The sequence below is a fragment of the Carassius auratus genome, chromosome 3, assembly GCF_003368295.1.
Source record: "Carassius auratus strain Wakin chromosome 3, ASM336829v1, whole genome shotgun sequence".
In the NCBI taxonomy this organism is placed as follows: Eukaryota; Metazoa; Chordata; class Actinopteri; order Cypriniformes; family Cyprinidae; genus Carassius; species Carassius auratus.
Genome location: NC_039245.1, coordinates 14,080,497 through 14,094,817, shown reverse-complemented (window position 1 = coordinate 14,094,817; position 14,321 = coordinate 14,080,497). Strand labels below are relative to the sequence as shown.

Here is a 14,321-nt window from a genome sequence, read left to right as displayed (position 1 = left end):
AGTGTTATTTTGTAAGTGACTTCTCTTTTTGTTTTCATTTGGATTGTTTGACCATTCAAAAGAGAATACTGGAAAATATTACATAATTAATTTATGTTTCCTGTTAGCTAACTTTCACATTTAGCTTAACAAAAGTTTAGCCTACTGGCTATAAAACTCTTTTTTCTTTATTCAAATTGGACTTAGACAAGTATGTAGAAACTATACCACATACCGACTTCAGAGGAGGTTCGCGAATCATTTGAGTCAGATCGCGACTTCAGAGTGGGTTTACGAATCATTTGAATCATTTGAGTCAGATCGCGACTTCAAGAGGGGGTTCGTGAATCATTTGAGTCAGATCGCGACTTCAGAGCGGGTTTACAAATCATTTGAATCATTTGAGTCAGATCGCGACTTCAGAGGGGGTTCGCGAATCATTTGAGTCAGATCGCGACTTCAGAGCGGGTTTACGAATCATTTGAGTCAGATCGAGAGGGGGTTCGCGAATCATTTGAGTCAGATCGCGACTTCAGAGCTGGTTTACGAATCATTTGAATCATTTGAGTCAGATCGCTACTTCAGAGCGGATTCGCGAATCATTTGAGTCAGATCGCGACTCAGAGCTGGTTTACGAATCATTTGAATCATTTGAGTCAGTTCGCGACTTCAGAGCGGGTTCGCGAATCATTTGAGTCAGATCGAGAGGGGGTTCGCGAATCATTTGAGTCAGATCGCGACTTCAGAGGGGGTTCGCGAATCATTTGAGTCAGATCGCGGCTTCATAGCGGGTTTACGAATCATTTGAATCATTTGAGTCAGATCGCTACTTCAGAGCGGATTCGCGAATCATTTGAGTCAGATCGCGACTTCAGAGCCGATTTACGAATCATTTGAGTCAGATCGCTACTTCATAGCGGATTCGCGAATCATTTGAGTCAGATCGCGACTCAGAGCTGGTTTACGAATCATTTGAATCATTTGAGTCAGTTCGCGACTTCAGAGCGGGTTCGCGAATCATTTGAGTCAGATTGAGAGGGGGTTCGCGAATCATTTGAGTCAGATCGCGACTTCAGAGGGGGTTCGCGAATCATTTGAGTCAGATCGCGGCTTCATAGCGGGTTTACGAATCATTTGAATCATTTGAGTCAGATCGCTACTTCAGAGCGGATTCGCGAATCATTTGAGTCAGATCGCGACTTCAGAGCCGATTTACGAATCATTTGAATCATTTGAGTCAGATCGCTACTTCATAGCGGATTCGCGAATCATTTGAGTCAGATCGCGACTTTAGAGTGGTTTCGCGAATCATTTGAGTAATTTCAGTCCAGTGGCGGCTTTATACAAATTTTACTAGGGGGGCCAAGGAGGAGCCAGTGTTTAACCAGAGGGGCACATTAAAAATGGCAACATATTTTATTTAAATGTAATGCAAATAAATACAAAGAGTAATTCTTGAAAAAATCTACACAGTAATTTTACACAATCTAAACATGTTAATAAAAACAAATTACTATTAGTACTCTTATCAAATTAAATCAGGCAATCATACATTTCACAATTTAATATTTATATATGAATGTCAAGGATTCAGAAGTGTATATATTTATAATGCTTACACTACACTACACATAAATAATATACAATTAAATTATGCTTATTTTAAATGTATTGTGCAGGCTAAACATATAATAAGCTTTCAATAATCTTTCAGTACGCAAAACCATGATAATATGAAACGCTTCAAAACTGAGCTCACAAAGTGATTTTAAAGTTTACGTCTTTTAAAACATGTGTGATCTAACAGGCACAAGCGAGTCTTTTAAAAACAGCAACAAACATAAAATACAAATACACAAAATAAAAGTCATGTTATGCAAATACACAGCCTTTTTATCTACAGATCAAGCATTATAATGTGAGTATATAATATTGGAGATAGTTTTACCGTGCATCCTGCTGTAAATGGACGAGGTGCGTGCTATTTGAATACTGAATGGAGAATGATTCACAGTAAACACGTAAACTTTAATTTAATGATGTAAATAGTCTTCTGTCCATAACATTAAGCTTTGGAATTGGTTCAGATGACCAAGTCACCCAAACTGATGTGAAAAAAACGGGAGGCGCCGAAAAGCGCGATGTTTGCATCCCTGAATATGATTAAGTTTCTAAGTGTTTGGGTGCGCTGCACTAATTTACCCGTGTAGAACGTTGCGTCACACTAGTTCCGCTTTTGGCGCTCGTGCGTAAAATCATATTACCTTTTTTTTTTTTTCCAGCACGGGGGTGGCCACAGGGGTGGCCAGGGGCATGTCTACAGAGGCACGGGCCTCCCTAGGCCTCCGTGTAGAACCGCAACTGATCAGCTGGTAAAAAAACCCCACAACAATACCATTAACTCTGTATCTTTAACATTATAGTTGTGGTGTGAACTATGCTATTCTTTAGTATTGAGAAAGATTTTTAGTACTATATCTTCATGGTTATCTTTATAGTTATCGTGCTTGGTGTGAACAGGCCTTAACTATCTTATAATGGATTTGAATATTAGAAATGTATAAGTGTGTTGTGTATGTCAAATTAAAGAGATGGGTCTTTAATCTAGATTTAAACTGACAGAGTGTGTCTGCCTCCCCAATAATGTTAGGTAGATTTTTCCAGAGTGCTAAATAGGAAAAGAATCTGCCGCCTGCAGTTGATTTTGATATTCTATGTATTATTAAATTGCCTGAGTTTTAAGATAACAAGGCTGATTACAGTTTGTGCCTGTGGGTTGGTATGAGATGAACTAGACAGTGATCAGAGAGCCCCAAATCTGCCCGTGGGACAGAGTGATATGCATCCTTTATTGTGGTCCAAGTATATTACTGTCTCTGGTGGGTCATGTAATGTGCTGTTTGTATTTTGGCAGTTCACGGGAGAGATTTGCTTTATTAAAATCCCCAATAATAATTAGAAGAGTGTCTGGGTACCGTTGCTCCATTTCAGTTATTAGTTCGCCCAGCTGTTGCAGCGGTGTCCTCACACATACGTCACCAATGTTATACATTGATAAAAATGGACAAGGAAAACTCAAGTAAGTATACAGTTTATGAAGAGTGCATGTGAATTAGGACAGGATATCTTTTTTTCAGGATTGTTACACCTGAACACTCATGAACATTTATGTAGAAACATAGCCCACTACCTCTCATTTTCCCAAGTCGGCGATGCAATCTGCTCTGAACAGCTGGAAGTCCGGCAGATGAAGTGTGTTATCTGGAATAGCTTCATTCAGCCAGGTTTCCATTTTAAGAAAGGAATGGACATTTGCAATATGCAATAATAATTATAATAATAATTCAACTTTTAACAATAGGATAAAACTGTATTGTTTTAATGTGTATCTAAGTGTTTAAATACAAATATGTTATACTTGACACGTTATGCTTAGACACAGTTCATGTTTCTTAGAGTGCAGTCATTTGATATAAAGTTGATGTTGATTAGTGTTTTGTGAATTATGCACTTGTGCCATGTACAGTATTTATTTCAGTCAGACTGAAATATAGTAAAACTTGTTTCCTGTTTGAAAAATAAATGGAAGTATGAAAGTGGAACTACAATAATAATATAATATATTTAACTTCGATCGAACTAAGTGAAGAAATTACTAGAGTGTATTATAAATAGGAGAATGTGAAATTTTATCTGGATTAGAGACCATCTCAGGCCTTGACACAATGAAATCATGCAATCATCATCATTAGCATTCGCATTAGTTGGTTGGTATGTGGGTCATTTCATGTTCTAGAAAAGCTGGACCAGAATTGCTTGAACTGCTGCCAGAGAAATCACCTTACTCATGTCAAACTAGACGCAACTAAGTAAAATTAACACAAAAGCCTAAATAATAACTGTAGAAAAGAAATCTCTTTAATTAGGCAGCAACACATCACAATAAGTTCTTATTTGTTAACATTATTTAATGCATTACATTAATAGCTTGCATTTTTTCATATTAGTAATATGTTTAAAGTAACATTAACTACGATTAATGAAAGCGCTAAGAAAATATTTCTCATTGGTTGCCATGCTGTTGCAATATAAAATACTTTTCATTGCTAATTCATGCTAACAAATGAAGCCTTGTTGGAATTGAAAATGTTTTGAAACTGTAAACATGTTAAAAAAAATGTCATGTGCTGGGCTCAAGTGCTTATGTATACTTAAGATGCTCTTTTCATGTCACTGTCTAAGTGCATAAAGCCACGTTAAGCATCGTTGTACATTACACATATTTTCATTTGTTTTTATCGCTCATATCTCAGTGAGGCACAGGTAACTGAGGCTGAGGGTGCTTTCACACCTGGCTCATTTGGAGCGTTTGATTCAGAACATGTCCTGTTTTCTCCTTTAGTCTCCAATATCAATGCAATAAACCACACTTAGCATTTTTTTCTTTATTATTTAGAATTGATTTCTATTTATTTATTTAGCAGACATTTTTTATCCAAAGCAACTTAATTGGGAATACAAAGATTAATCAAAAAGAGACACCAAAAGAGCTAAAAGGGAAGGATATATGTAGTAATAGTGAAAGAATAGAGTAAGATTTATATCTTCAGTAGGTGGCAGTTAAGTTCTCATGGAAGAGATGTGTTTCAACTTCTTCTTGAATACTGTCAGGGATTCGGCTGTCCAGGTAGGGTTAAGTAGATCATTTCACCAGCAAGGAACAGTGATCAAGAAGCTTCTGGAAAGTGATTCACACACTGCAAGCTTCCTGAAGTTGATATACAGTTCTGTATGCAAGCATTAATGTCTTGCACTTGATGTGAGCTGCAACCAATAGTCAGCGTGGGGAGATAAAGATAAGTGTAGCGTGGACCAGACATACTGTAGTGTTGCAATGCCCAAACTGTTAAATACAGAAATACAGTGCAACAGAATTTTCCAATTGGTAGTCCTGTGATGCACTGTAATTCGTGTCATACTGCACTGGCATTTAAGTCCAGTGTTTCAGGTAACATTTACATGGGAGTGCAACAAAATGAAACCCAACCAGGGAATTCAATTATTCAAAAACGCTTTAACTTGACAGCACCTTATGAAGCAAAAACATGCATATATAATTCTTCTTTTCTTCGTCTGTTATTGAAGGACACAGGCTTTTCCATGGTCCTTCTTCAAGCTGTCAATGAATTCAGCATTTCTGGCTTCAATTCTCATGCGTTCTGCAGCATACATATCAGCCATCTCTTTGTACCTCCTCATGGCCTCGTCCATCTTCTGCCTGCATTCTTCCATTTCTTTATAATGCTGATGTAGTTGTTCTTTCTCTGCTTTTTTCTCATCTTCAGAGTTTCTAGGTAAATCCTCACTGCTCTGTTGGTCTGTGACTCTGTCTTTTATCGTTTCTACTTTCTCTTCTTCAGTTGCTGCTTCTTTTGTTTTACTTTCTTGTGCCCTCTCAATCTTTTTCCTTAGCCTTTTGCCTCTTTTTAAGGATTCAAAGGCCCTCCATTTTTTAACATGTTTCTCACGATCTTGATCAGATTGTCTTCCAGTTTCTGGTATCTCTCTATCCAGATTAGTTGTTCCTGTAAGCTGATTTTCCTGCTTTTCAATCTGATCATTCTTTCTCTCGACAAGGGTTTGTTCAGTGTTTATTGTCACTGTGTTTTCTCTCTTTTGTCTCAACAGTATCATCTCTCTCTCCGCAAACAGAAATTCTCTAACTTTTCCTTTTGTTCTTTCCTCTTCTAGTTTGTCTTGAATTTCTTTGATTTCAGACTCATATTTCGCTTTAATGGCCTCGATTTCTCGTCTGACCTCCTCTTCTCTCTCTCTGTTGATCTGCATAAGTCTGAATGGTCTCTCTGCCTCCTGAAACATTTTGTCATTATAGAAATTGGGGTCATTATCCCACATCATCTTATCAATCTTCTTTAACAGATTCACGACCTGAGCAGGATCCTTCTGTTTATTATCGAAGACATGAAATCTTCCTCCACAGTCGTTTATCAGTTTCTGGACATGTGGATCTCCTTCTTTAATGTAGTCTTCAATGCTTTCTTCTGCGAGATTGTCTCCTCGTGTGAACAACACCATAGTGTAGGTCTCTGCTTTCTGTCCGAAGGTCATCTTGATGAGCTGAAGGGTTTCTCTCTCTTCTTGTGTGAACGGGCCGACAGCGATGACCAGCAGAAACACGTGTGGCCCAGGAGCCGAGAGTTCGATGCATCTCATGATCTCCTGCTGGATGTCTTCATTACTGAGAGTTGTGTCGAAGAGTCCTGGTGTGTCCACCACAGTCACAGGTCGACCACAGGCATCTCCAGTCTCTCTTTGACATGTCTTGGTCACAGATTTCATGCTGGATTTTGACTGAAACACATCACGTCTCAGGATGGTGTTACCTGTTGCACTCTTTCCCACTCCAGTTTTTCCAATCAGGACGATCCTCGCACACTTCAAGCTCTTCTCAGCGCCAACAGAGGCTGTGATTCACAAATACTAATGTTCAAACTTTATAATGCCATGATAGATTCAAATTATCATTATTATTATTATTTTTTTAGAAAGATGTAAAATAAAGATGAAGTGTGAAAATTCTGTGAGAATTCATAAGAATAAAACAATTTTATGTAATACTCACATTTTGATCGCACTAATTTTGTAGGATTTCCTGACTTTGGGTGAAACCTCTGTGCCGTGGGCCCTAAAAATATATATAAAATTATTAACAAATACTAATGTAACACTTTAACACTTAGCAAGTTGTTGGTGCATTAAGAGTTTAGAAAACTTGTTTAAAAAAAACATACAGCACCTTTAATGACACAAGCTAAAGCCAATTTACACTTCACCACCTAGAAATGGACCTAATTTCCCTAATTTCTTGTATAATTGATGGAATTAAGCAGTGCATTATTATATGAATTAATCATTTTGATGTATCTGATTCATTTTATCAGGCATTTTGTAAAACAGTGTGTATATATTTTATACTTACATTGATTCATACTACTTGGCCATCTACTGAAACCTGAATGTACACCATCAGAAAAGCAGAGAGAGGGAGCAGGGAACAGGTTATTTCATCTGCAGATCTACTGTATCAAAATAATCTTACTTTTTATAAAATTCACAAATATTTGTGCACTGGAGATAAAGGTTTACCCTTATGAATCTTGTTTGTTGTTGGGCAAACTGTATCTTCTTTCATCAGGAAAGGTTTTGGTTCTTCAGGAATCTTCAGCTGATGGCCTCCATTTTCCTCCACCATCTTCTCAATGCTCTCTAGAAGTTTCTGCACTTGTGATTGGTCTCCATTCCTCTGTAGATGATGGTGTGGATGTCTGCTGTTCTCCAGCAGAGACTTTACTGATTCAGCGTCAGAGTCTTTAGCGTTCACATACTCCTGCTCCTCATGCATGAAGACCACAATCACATACTCAGAGGCTCCTTCACCAAAAGTGACATTAATGAGTTCGAGAGCATCTGTGTCTTGATCTGTGAATGTGCCAGACTTCAGGACTAGTAACAGGGCATGAGGCTCAGGACGAGACAGATGGAAACGTCTCCTCACCTCCTGTTCTTCAGGAGAGAGAGCAGGACTGAACAGGTCAGGAGTGTTGGTGACCACCAAATGCCTCTCCAACACCATCCCATCATGCCTCTCAAACAAATGCTGGAAGGACAGTGACTCTGAAAAGACCTTTCGTCCAAAGATTGTGTTTCCACACAAGGATTTAACATCTGCATGTGATCCCAGCAGAACTATTCTCATCTCTTCTTTAATCACAGACACTGAAATTACATAAACAGGTTTATTTCTACTAGCAGTTATTTTAAATAATTTCCTTACAGTTTTTTCAAATGCTTATGCATAAAAATCTTTACTTGTCACACAGTTTCTGAAACCTGACACTCAAACAGCAGAAGCACACACCAAAACCATATGCTAATTTTTGGCATTTAACCCTACAGAGGAATTTTTGATGTTGGAAAGTGTATGAACATCATCCCTATGTCAACATGACACTTCTCCAGGCAATGGAGGAGCCATGTGGAGACACTGATGCCGCCTCCATCTAAGGTTGGATACACCATACAAGAAGGTTCTTTCTACGGTGTCTGGCAAGAGGACGTGGATGAAGTATTGTGGCCTGACCCAGAGGAGGGACTGTTTTTTAAAACAACAATGGAAGACATTGCAGAGAGAGGAAGAGGAAGAGGGAGGTGGAGAATAAGAGGGGGAGGAAGAGTGAGAGGTTGGGGTAGAGCAGGTAGAGGAGTTCATGGCCAAAGAAGACAAACACTTTCAAATGAAATCAGAGCAACCTTAGTAGATCATGTCATCAACCGTGTGTTGACAATGCGTGAGGCTGGACAGAGAGTGCAGCCAAACTTGAGCCGTTTTACTGTCGCCTTTAGACTGGAGAACAGTCATGTAGTACACATGTAGTATACCCCATGTCTTAGTGTATTAGTTGGGTGACACCTCTTTACTTAGTGTATGATTCAGCCATTCATGAACTGTACAAGTTTCCTGTACAGTGTACTCTACTGTGGGGGAAAATATTTAGGCTGCATTGTCCAAGCCCTATATATATATATATATATATTTTTTTTTTTTTTTCTAAAGGACTGAGAGACTACACCATGGTGGATGAAGAGGCCAAATGCTGGAAAATACGCAAAATTCAAAGCCACATCATCAAAGACAACACCTTATTCAACAACATTCAATGAGTCAGTCTGTCCACATTGGCTCGCATTCTCAAGCGAAACCAGATCAGAAAGAAACAACTTCATAGGGAGCTGTCTGAGAGAAACTCTCAAAGAAACAAAGAGTTCAGAAAAACATATGTGGATGTAAGTACTATATTGACTGCAGTACACTACACTTGTGTACTGGATAACACCATATTGACTGATTTTTGTTCTTTGTTTTCAGGGAGTACTGGAAATGGATGCTCATGCAATCCCACATGAGTTCATCTTTATAGATGAGGCTGGGTTCAACCTAGCAAAGACCAGAAGAAGGGGGAGAAACGTCATTGGCCACAGAGCCATTATAGATGTTCCTGGCCAACGTGGTGGGAACATCACAATATGCTCTGCCATCTCCAGTATGCATGGTGTCCTCCATCGTCATGCCAAACTTGGACCATGCAACACCGCCCATATTCTCACATTTCGGCACAGACTTCATAACATTCTCATACCACCAGAGCGCATGAATGATGCAGACCATCAAAGAAACCGGTACGTTGTAGTATGGGACAACGTGAGCTTTCATCGTCCAGCCCCAGGCCACCCAACATTTCTCGTGCAATACCTCCCATCATACTCACCATTTCTGAACCCCATAGAAGAGTTCTTTTCTGCATGGCAGTGGAAGGTATATGACCGGCAACCACACCACAGACCACACCTGAGTGCGCACACAGAGAGCCGGAGAACAGAGCCGATGCACTGCCATGCTGTCTAACTTTATAATGATTGCTGTCCACCCACATCCGAGATAAAGCAGCCCTCTTTGATCGTTGGTGCTCAGCATAACAGGTTGATAGTCAGGAGAAATTGCTTGAACTAATTCATCTAGAAGAATTTAAGAACTGTCTGCCAACCACAGTGGCCACCTATCTAGCTGAGCAGAAGGCCGAATCAATTTCTGAAGCTGCTATCCTTGCTGATGAATACGTTCTAACGCATAACATTAGCAGAGACCGTTTTCGCTTAAGAATTAATCCCTCTATGACCTCTGATGCAGAGAGGAAACCGAGTGCAATAAAACAAGAGGACCGACACTGTTTTAATTGTAAAAAGCCGAGGCATATCGTCACAGACTTCTTGATATATATATATATATATATATATATATATATATATATATATATATATATATATATATATATATATATAAACAGTCCACGAAACCAATGGGTCTCATTAGTTCTGCCAAGAAAGTATCACCTATCCTTCGTACAAGGTTAAGATCAGAGAAAGCCCAGTCCATGTATGATCCCTTTCTGAAGAATGGGACCGTATCTGTGCCGGGTGAGGAAGCTGTTGCTGTGCGCATCTTGTGAGATACGGGTGCTGCGCAGTCCTTCCTCCTTCGCGGTTTGTTGCCATTGTCCGAAAAGACTGCAACTGGTAGTAGTGTTCTTGTTAGAGGAATCGAGATGGATTTTCTTGATGTTCCCTTATATAACGTGCATCTCGAGTCAGATTTGGTGTGTGGTGATGTGGTTGTTGGGGTGCAAGACTTATTGCCAATCCCCGTTGTCACGTTCCTCCTTGGCAATGACCTAGCCGGTGGGAACATGTGGAGTCTGGGTGATGTCCCACCAGAGGTTGTGTCAGTACCGCTCAGTCAAGAGTGCCCTGATGAGTGCTCACTAAAATTTCCTGACGTTTTTCCCATTAGTGTTGTCACTTAGTCGCAGACTCGAAGGTTGAGGGATTCATTACCTCCTAAGGATGTAGACCTAAGTGACAGTTTCGTTGCTCACCCCGCAGAGTGTGAGAGGTTATTCGAACCCCCTTCCACTCCATGCCGCGGTAGTCCTATACCTTTGCCGAATGGTGAGAAAGAAAAAAAAAACGAAAGAGCCAGATGTTTTGATGTCTTTAGAGAAACTTATTATTGCTCAACAAAAAGACCCCTTTCTTGTTTCATGTTTTAAGAGTTCAATCATGCCAGCGAGAGCCCTGCCTATTTCATCAGAGACGGTTTGCTTATGCGGATGTGGAGACCTCAGAAAAGTAATGAGTGGAATGACATTGAGCAAATCGTTATGCCGGCTGAAAAAAGATGTGCTATTCTGAGTGTCGCACATGATGGTGTTTCTGGTCATTTAGGTGTGACTAAAACATTCAACCGCATTCTTCGTCATTTTTTTGGCCTGGGCTGAAGCGTGATGTGTGGCGGTATTTTAAAACGTACCATGTCTGCCAGGTTAGTGGTAAACCAAACCATATATTTCCACCTGCACCATTGTCACCTGCCGTGAGTGAGTAATCATTGACTGCCTTCTTCCACGGTCGAAAAGTGGATATTAATATCTATTAACAATTATGTGTACTGCTACTCGTTTCCCGGAGGCGGTGCCTCTGAGAAAAATCACTGCTAAAATCGTGACGAGGGCATATTGCTTGTAGATGGGTACAAACTGGGAGGATGTGATTCCTTGGATGCTGATGGCCTCTAGAGAAGTAGTACAAGAGTCAATTGGTTTCAGCCCTGTGGAGCTAGTGTTTGCTCACGACATTCGCACACATTTGAGCGTCCTTAAAGATAAGTGGATGAGCAAGCCTATTTCTTGTAGTGCATTACAGTTTATAAGCGACGTTCGCACCCGCCTACACCGAGCTCGGGAACTAGCTAGAGAGAACTTAGAAAAGACCCAAACTGGCATGAAAACTTGGTTTGATTGAAAGGCAAGAGCCCGTTCATTTAAAACTGGAGACCAAGTGTTGGTTCTCTTACCCGTGTCCGGTTCTGTATTCAGTGGACCATATACCGTTGAAAAGAAAATATCTGATTTGTATTACGTTATTTCAACCCCCGACAAGCAAAGACGTTCTCGCATCTGTCATGTAAATATGCTTAAACCATACTATATGCACAAAGATGTTAAGACGGACTTGTGTAACCTTATCGTACATTGTCTTGAGTCCTCTTTGTTGCCTTCACTCATAGATGATTATGGTGATGTAGAGACCCCTCCATCGAGATGTGTGATTGAAGGTCGACTTAAAAACTCTGCTATGCTGTCGGTCATTCCTTATCATATGACCGACTATGCTGTCGGTCATATGATAAGGAATAATATTGCTGAACCTAGCTCTAGCCCTTGGAGCTCCCCGTGCCTTTTAGTTGTAAAACCTGATAGCACTTACAGGTTTTGTACCGACTACAGATGTGTTAATGCCATCACTCTACCAGACTGCTATCCATTACTGTGGATGGATGACTGTGTGGACCGTGTTGGCTCGGGCACCTTTGTCACTAAAATTGACCTCCTAAAAGGTTACTGGCAAGTGCCCCTTACACCAAGAGCAAAACAAATATCAGCTTTCGTGACCCCAGATGAATTTATGCATTATAAAGATATGGCCTTCGGAATGCGTAATGCACCTGCCACATTCCAGCGATTAGTAAATCTTGTTTTAGCTGGTTTGATCACATCATTAGAAACAAGTGTGAATGATGATGAATCGTTGTGTGTTATTATAACTGTGCTTTAGTTGTATTTAACTCTTGCCGCTTGTGTTAAGCATTATGCAGCACAAATGCATCACAGTGTGATCAGTGTTTAAGTGAATGAGAATGTGTTAGAGTTTAGCAGAAAGAGTTCATGAGATTTGCAAATAGATCCTAACTGCATGAACGTGTTTAAGGTTTAACAGAAAGAGTGCTTTATTCCACAAATCAGTTTAAGCTAGTGAGAATTTGGTTCAGAGATTGGTGGTTAGTGTTTTAGCAATTCAGAAAAACTGTACTATAAATTATTACAGTGCTCTGAGACACAAACACAATAACGGTGGAAGCTGGTAACATTACTATTGTTGTTAGACTTGTACCAGTAGAAAGAGAAACTACTGTATGTGCATAATACAACCAAAACACTAGCATAATGGACAGTAAAATCTGCTATTTCTCTTGTACATACTTGTATGTAATGTTTTATTTAGTTCTGAAAAAAAAGGGCAGTTATTATACTGGAAGGTACTTGTGAAATTACCTAGATGTGAAAACCCTATTCTTTTCTTCTTCAATTCTAAAAGCACCGGTTTATGAAGATTTTGTTGTACTATACATTATTTTATGTAAAAGTTAAACTCACGGTTCATAGGTTGGCGTTTGCTTCCACTTCTTTCAGATAATCCTGAACTTCCTTCATCTTCAGCTGCTAAGGAAAAAAATAAATTAAAAAATTAAAAGAATGATGCTTATATGTACAGACATTTCTTATTACAATAACAATAGAAATAAACAGACTCACCATGTTGTCTGGTTGATCCACTCCAGTCAGCCATCTTCACACAATTATCAGTTCTTATGGTGAAGTACTTTACACAGTAAGAAACAAATTGTGTGATCGTAAGTGTCTGATAAATAAAAAAAACTGTGTAATCATAAAACTTAGAAACTGGTTGGACTTGATAATTGGCATACTGTACATTACATTCAGCTGCAGGGTGAACTGCCAGGTGACTGCCTGTGGCATATTTAAACAACATGGTAAAATGCATTTACTACAATGGACATTTTCTCTGTGTGTCACTGTGATTGCATAAATATCCACAAATGGCTGTTTGGAGAGAAGTGATATAAAGCTGCTTTACTCCATGTGTCTGGCCAGATGTGACTTTCCTTCCCCTGCCCGAGACCTGAGAATGAAACATTATTACATAACCCCCACAGACTCCTGCCGGTACAATCAAGCAAGACAATCATGATTTGGACAAGCTGTGAGTTGTACAGGAATTGTGAAAACCATATAAAAAAGCCCATTCCTGTCAAGGCTGTTCCTAAACAAGTTTACCACACTCACTATTATTCACACTTTCTCTAATAAAGACACATTTCCTAAAAATCTGCAATGCTCCCATTAAACACTCAGAGCTATGATATAAAATGTATAATAATAAAAAAATAAGGTCAATGGATATATTCATAAACAAAAACCTGTAACATGCTGCTGTAGTCCATCTAAATTACAGTATGTGTGGAAGTAAAAGAAAACTATCAAATGTCAAACTCCTGAAGGTAGAGTTACAGTCAGAGTACAGAGACTCTCCTTTTATTGCAAACACAGTGAAGTAGCTGTTGTCAGGCAGTAGAGGGAGCCACTGTGCTCTGCAGAAGGAAAGATAGAAGAAGAGACGATTGTGAAACATGTATGTACACCATTTATGTAGTTAGGTAGTTGTGATGGGATCATATATCCCCTATACTGGCCTCTTGACCTTTGTTAAGAGTTCATTTTAGGATAAAGTATAATGTCTTAGGCTCCCTACCTCTGTAAACATGTTTAGAGAGGAGAAATCAATCTACATATAAACTATTGGTCAAAGATTATTGGTCACTTTCTAAACAATAATAGTATAGCACATCCACTAATAATTATATATATATATAAATCAGTTCTAAATATATAAATCGTTTTTTACAGATGCAAACACATTAGAAAGGATGCATCACGATGTATATGCAAACTTGTAGTTGATGCATGCTTTTTTAAACCAATGTATCACATTGTTAACTTTTTGTGTTAAAAAACACCAAACGAAACTTCCCATTCCTAGTAGGGGAGACAGGAAACCATTAGACGGAT

At 39.2% G+C, this 14,321-nt stretch overlaps 1 protein-coding gene across 1 annotated transcript; it reads right to left on the bottom strand.

Annotated features, from left to right (window-relative positions):
- Positions 1–5,115: 5,115 nt before the first annotated feature.
- LOC113054145 (GTPase IMAP family member 8-like) lies at positions 5,116–13,051 on the bottom strand. Its single transcript, XM_026219496.1, has 6 exons — positions 12,987–13,051; positions 12,828–12,893; positions 7,147–7,776; positions 6,980–7,012; positions 6,623–6,685; positions 5,116–6,464 (listed from the first exon to the last, which is right to left on the bottom strand). The coding sequence occupies exons 1-6, from the start codon at positions 13,018–13,020 to the stop codon at positions 5,116–5,118; spliced, it is 2,175 nt and encodes a 724-aa protein (XP_026075281.1). The 5' UTR covers positions 13,021–13,051.
- Between the last annotated feature and the right edge of the window lie 1,270 nt (positions 13,052–14,321).